This window comes from Elephantulus edwardii, unplaced genomic scaffold (genome assembly GCF_000299155.1).
Source record: "Elephantulus edwardii isolate Elephantulus edwardi_28Jun2011 unplaced genomic scaffold, EleEdw1.0 scaffold00020, whole genome shotgun sequence".
NCBI classification, from domain to species: Eukaryota; Metazoa; Chordata; class Mammalia; order Macroscelidea; family Macroscelididae; genus Elephantulus; species Elephantulus edwardii.
In genome coordinates, this window is record NW_006399770.1 from 13,515,140 (window position 1) to 13,521,701 (window position 6,562).

Genomic DNA, 6,562 nt, shown 5'->3' on the forward strand with positions numbered 1-6,562 from the left:
AAAATTTTATTTTATTATTTTTGTGTGAGTGTACCGTCAAATCAGATCTGACTGGTACAGGAGGAGATTGTCCCTCCTTCCCCGGCAGAGCATCTTTCTTTATTTAAATTAATATGTAGTTCCATTTTACTTTATTGTATATAAAATACTATATTTCTATTCTTTTCCAACTTTTTTTGGGGGGAGATAGTTTTTTTAGTTTCTAATTATTTTTGGTTTTCTTTATATCTTGGTACTCATTATTGACTATTCTATAGCAATATATCAAAAAGGTCCAACTCTATAATGCCCTTGCCATTGTATATCATTCATTATCATACTCTGATGGCCTAGTGGTAAGGAATTATCCTGACAACACAAAGGCTGGCAGTTTGAGTACACCAGCCATTTCCTAGGAGCAAGTACAGTTGCTCTCCTCCTGTGCGATTTACAGCCTCTGAAAACCTGTTGGAGGGTCAGCTGTGAGTCAGTCCCAACTCCACAGCACATAATAACAACAGTTGCCTTTAAACCAACAAATATTTACTGGCAGAATAATTCTGTGAAGGCAGTATCCCTAAAAATTGTATATATTAGCCTATAAATATGTGTTAATCATTTCTTAACATATTACAAAATCCTCTTGAACTCCCTATATCCAAATGTACTAAATGCTAAGCTTATTCTAAGGATGGGAACACAAAATAGTTTACTATTTTTGTTATCTTTGTAATGCATAAATGTTTCTCATGTTTTCTAGATAACATCTAATTTTTCTTTTAACTTAAATTTTAATCATTTTGCAGTGATATGGTTTACTGTGGAATTTATGACAATGACTTAGACAATGACAACTACAATCTTGCTAAAGGTTTCAATTATCATCAAGGACCTGTAAGAATTTTGGTTTTCATTCATGAGTTTTAAATTAAGATTATTTTTAAGTAATTATGAGTATTTATAGCTCTTAATTTTTTTTCTCTGTTTTTAAATCACTGTTTTTAGGAGTGGCTGTGGCCTGTTGGGTATTTTCTCCGTGCAAAATTGTATTTTTCAAAATTGATGGGTCCAGAGGCTAATGCAAAGGCTGTGTTTTTGGTGAAAAATGTTCTGTCCCGACATTATGCTCATCTTGAAAGGTAAGTTGTCAGGATCATGAAATTTCCGTAGTAATGTTTAGTCAATTTGTTCCTTATGAGATTAATAATACTTCATTGGAATGTATTTATATATAATTTATTTATTTACTTAAATTTTTATTTTATAGTGGTTTACTTACAAAATTGATATATTGTTTTCACACTAGATCTTTCCCATTTTCTTTACCAACTGCTCCCTCCACCTATCAATTTATGTGATCCTATCATTAACCACCACCGCCTCCCCTGCCCATCCTGACTCCTCTGCTCCTCCCACTGTCCCCCCTCCCCCCCCCCCCCCCCCCCCCCCCCCGCTTTGGATCTTCATGCAAATTCTACAATAATGCTCTTACACAGTATTTGTCCTAATGGGACTGAGTTAGAATAAAGTTCTCCAGTCCCTCCCAAGTTAGGTAGTGATTTATAGAATCATTGCTCCTGCCTGCTGTGTACTATTCCATCATGTGATTGTACCATAATTTCTCAATCCATCCGATTGTGGTTGGACATTTGGGCTTTTTCCATGTTCTTGCGATGATGGATAACACTGCTGTGCTGTGAACATTGGTGTACAAGTCTCCATTTCTGCCTCAGTTCTCACTTTCTCAAATTATATTCCAAGCTGTGGAATAGCTGGGTCATATAGAATTTCTATGTTCAGCTTTTTGAGGAAACACCAACTGCTTTCCAGAGTGGTCATACCATTTTACAATCTCACCAACAATATATAAGAATTCACATCTGTCCACTTTCTCTCAGACATTTATTAACTGCTGTCCTGTCAGACTTTGCCACTGGAGTGAGATGATATCTCATTGTAGTTTTGATTTATATATCTCTTTTGCCAGTTATTTGGAACATTTCTTCATGTGTCTTCTTCATGAATATCTTCTTCTATGAAGATTCTTTCCATGTCTTTTTCCCATTTTGTAATTATGTTACCAGTCTTTTTCTTGTGGAGACCCTGTAGGATTCTATAAAGTTTTTATTTGAGGCCCTTGTCTGAAATGGTATTGCCAAATGTTTTTTCCCCCAAATCAGTAGATTTTCTTTTCACTCTGTTGGTAAAATTGTTGATGAGCACAGTGATTTAATCTTTAAAAGGTCCCATTCATCAATTTTTTTCTCTCCAGTTTGTACATTTCTGGCTGTAATTGGCATTCTCTTCATTCTCTTTATACCATAGAGACTAGGCTGTCAAAGCTAGATCCCAGTTCTTTGTAGATACAGGTATTTAATCTTTAGGAGGTCCCATTCATCAATTCTTCTCCAGATTGTACATTTCAGACTGTATTTGGCAATCTCTCTGTACTGTAGACTAAGCCATCTAAGCTTGATCCCAGTTTGTCTCTTATGAACTTTATGGTTTGGGGCTTTACTCCTAGGTCTCTTATCACCTTGACTTGAATTTTGTGTATGATGTGAGAGATGGATCCTGTTTCAGCTTTCTGCAGGTAGCAGTCTTATTTTGGCAGAACTATTTGTTGAAGAGATTGTCATTTTATGATTTGATAAGTTTTATTTCCTTGTCAAATTATCAGTTGACCATAGATAGCTGGGTCTGTTTCTGTATTCTGAATTCTGTTCCATTGGTCTATGTACCTTGTCACTGTACCAATACCATGCTGTTGTGATTACTATGCCGTGTAGTAGGCTTTGAGGTCAGGGGGTGCTATGACTCTCACTTCGTTTTTGTTTTTCAGAAGTGCTTTGCTTGTCTGTGGTCTCTTTCCTCTTCAAATAAACTTGACAATTTCCCTTTGGATCTCCTTGAAAAACAAATTTGACATCTGTATTTGAATTGCATTGCATATGTAGATTGCTTTTGGTAGGATTGTCATTTTCACAATATTGAATCTTCCTATCCAAGAACAGGGCACATATTTCCATTAATTTAGGTCTTTTATTGTATCTTGCAGAAGTGTTCTGTACGGTTTTTTGTATAGGTCTTTTGTATCTCTGGTTATATTCATTTCCAAGTATCTCAGTTTGTGGTTGGCTATTGTAAATGGTATTGCTTCCTTGGTTTCCTTCTCTGAATTCTCTTTGTTACTGTAGAGAAATCCACTGATTTTTAGTTATTGATCTTATATCCTGCTACTCTACTAAATTGGCCTACTAACTCTAACAAGTTTTTTGGTTGAGTCCTTGGGGTTTTCTGTGTACAGCATCATATCATCTTCGTATAGCATAGCTATAGATTAACCATCTCTTTGCTGATCTGGATGCCTTTTATTTCCTTCTCTTATTGTATTGCCTTAGCAAGCACTTCCAATACAGTATTTAGTAGAAGTGATGACAGTGGGCATCCTTGTCTGGTCCCTGTTTGCAAGGAAAACCCTTTTAGTCTTTCTCCATTGAGAATGATATTGGCTCTTGGGTTTGCATATATACTTTTAACTATGTTGAGGAAATTCCCTTCTATATTAAGAATACCATGGACTGCTAGGAAAACAAACAGATTTGTCCTGGAAAGGGTTAAACCGGGTGGCTCCTTGGAGGCAAGGATTCTGAGGCTCCGTCTAACTTACTTTGGACATGTTGTGAGGAGAGACCGGTCCTTAGAGAGGGACATCATGCTTGGGAAGGTGGAGGGACAGCGCAGGAGAGGAAGGTCCTCTATGAGGTAGATTGATTCAGTGACTGGGATAATTGGGATGGGAGTGTCAGAGAGTGCGATTGGCACAGGACAGAGCAGAGTTTAGGGCTGTTGTACATAGGGTCGCTATGAGTCGCAGGCGACTCGACGGCACATAACAACAACAACAACATTTCAATTTTGCTGAGTGTCTTAATCAGAAAGGATGTTGGATTTTGTCAGATGCCTTTTCAGTATCAATTTCTAAGATCATAAACTTCTTATTATTTACTTTGTTAATATGCTGAATTACATTGATTATTTTTCTTAAGTTGAACCATTGTTGCAAACCTGTTATGAATCCCACTTGGTCATGGGAAATTATTTTTTTTATGTGCTTCTGGATTCTGTTGGCTACGATTTTGTTAAGGATTTTTATATCTATATTCATGAGAGATATTGGTCTATAGTTTCCTTTCTTGGTAATATTTTTGCCTGGTTTGGGGATTAGGGCAATAAAGAATGACTCTGGGAATGTTCCTTCTTTTTCCATTTTTTTAAATAGTTTAAGTAGTTGGTGATAGATCCTCCCTGAATATTTGGTAGAATTCAGCTGTGAAGCCCAAGATTTTTCTTTAGGGGAAGTCTTTTAATGACTAGTTCCATTTTTTCTTTTATAAAGGTTCTGTTCAAGTGTTGTATGTCTGTCTTTGTCAGTTTGGATGGGTCATGAATTTCAAGGAATTTTTCCATTTCTTCTCAGTTTTTCTAATTTATCAGAGTATATCTTTTCATAGTATTCCCATGTTATCATCAATTTAATTTAATCCAGTTCTGTTGTGATGTTACCTCTATCATTTCTTAATCAAGTTATCTGTGTCTTCTCTTTTTTTTTTTTTCTTCTTCCTTTTTTGGTTAAGTTTTCCATTGGTTTGTCAATTTTATTGACCCTTTGAAACCAGCTCCTGGTCTTATTGATGGTTTCGATTGTTTTTTCCTTTTTTAATCTCATTGATTTCAGTTCTTGCCCTTATAATTTCTTTTGTTCTAGATGCTACAGGATTAAATTTTTGTCCTTTTTCTATTCAATGAAGGTGTTGATTTAGCTTATTGATTTTTCTTCTTTCTTCCTTTTTTATATGTGTGCCTTTTGCTATAAACTTCCCCCTAAGGACTGACTGCCTTAGCTGTATTCCAGAGGTTTGATATGTTGTATTTTCATTTCTATCAAGGAACTTTTTAATTTCATTCTCTGTGTCTTTTATAAGAAGTTTTTCAATCATATTCTAGCAAAGAGTTATTTCGTTTCCACATGGGTGGTTTTGTAAACTGTAGGTTCCATGGGTAGTTTTGTAAACTGTAGCTCCTGTCCTTAATTTCTAGTTTTATGGTATTGTGGTCTGAGAAGATACTTTGTATTATTTCACTGTTTTGTCATTTGTTGAGGCTTAGTTTGTGTCCTAATATATGATCTGTTCTGGAGAATGTACCATGTCCACCTGAGAAAAAAAAGTGAATTGAGTTTTAGTTGAGTGCTGTACCCTGAATACATACAAAAGGTCTAGTTGCCTGATTGTATAGTTTAGTACTTCTGCATCTGTGTTGAGTTTCTTTTGAGTTGACTTAGCCTTTAGTGATGGTATGTTTTAGTCTCCTACCACTATTGTGGTGCTGTTTCTTTCTTCAATTCTGTTAATCATTGTTTTATGTTTTGCTATTATTTGGTGCATAAATGTTGACCAAGGTTATGTCTTCTAGATCTTTTGTGCCTTTAATCAGTATTTAATGCCTTTACCAACCAAACGTAGTGGTTTTCATTTTGAAGTCTGTCAGAGATTAGTGTTGCCTCTCCTCCTTTTTTTGTTGATGCCGTTTGTTTGATAAAGTTTTTTCCAACCTTTGATTTTGAGTTTGTCTTTTCTTCTTTTTTTAGATCTGTCTCTTGTAGGTAACATATTGATGGCTTTGGTTTGTATAATATCCATTCTGCTACTCTGTTTCTCTTGATTGGCACATTTAGTACATTCACATTGAGTGTGATTATTGTCAAGCCAGGTTTTACTGTTGGCATTTGCTGTGTTTCTTTATCTATTGTTTCTGGTGACTATGATCCATCCATTTTCCTTTGGCATCTCAGTGTGAAGGACTTCACTTGAAACTTCTTGTAGTTTTGGTCTTGTTTTCACAAACTGATTAAGTTCCTTCTTTTCTGTAAAGGATCTAATTTCTCCTTCATATTTGATGGAGAGATTTGTTGGGTATAGAATCCTTGGCTGTAGGGACTCTTTTTTCATGCTGCTTTTACTATTCTATCCTTTTAATTTGGAGAATTTGACTATGATGTTTCTTGATGTTTTTCTTTTTTGGGTCTAGTCTGTTTGGTGTTCACTGTGCTTCTAGAATGTGAATTTTCCCTTCTTCAAAATAACCTGGGAAATTTTCTTCTAGTATTTCTACTATAATTTTATCTGTGATTTCCCTGTCACTCCCATGTTCTGGAATTGTAATTATATGTCTGTTATTCTTTTTTTATCATCCCAAGTGATTCTCATGTTTTCTTCATTTTCTTTACATCTCATCTCTGATTTTTCTTCTAGTACCTGCCTCTGAAAACTATGAATGTAGAGAAATATAGAAATGTAGAGACAATATAGAACAGGTTTCAGGCCTTTTGTTCATAGGGTCACTATGAGTCATGCTTGACTCAAAAGCAATTAACAGCATGTTTCCAGTAAGGCTCTTGTCTTCCAGCTCACTGACTCTCTGTTCCAGCTCTTCAGTGCTACTTTTTTGTCCTACAAGCATTTTGGACACTTCTGCCAATTTGGTCTTAATATACTAGATTGCATTTTCATGCATTTTTGTT

General features: G+C 35.5%; 1 protein-coding gene across 1 annotated transcript in view; it reads left to right on the plus strand.

The window, feature by feature from the left end:
- LOC102868046 (glycogen debranching enzyme-like) overlaps window positions 1–6,562 on the plus strand; it is a 98,766-nt gene that overhangs the window by 79,801 nt on the left and 12,403 nt on the right. Inside the window, exons 31-32 of the mRNA XM_006882438.1 lie at window positions 786–873; window positions 985–1,118. Of these exons, the coding sequence (XP_006882500.1) occupies window positions 786–873; window positions 985–1,118 (222 nt within the window). The remainder of the gene's footprint in view (window positions 1–785; window positions 874–984; window positions 1,119–6,562) is intronic.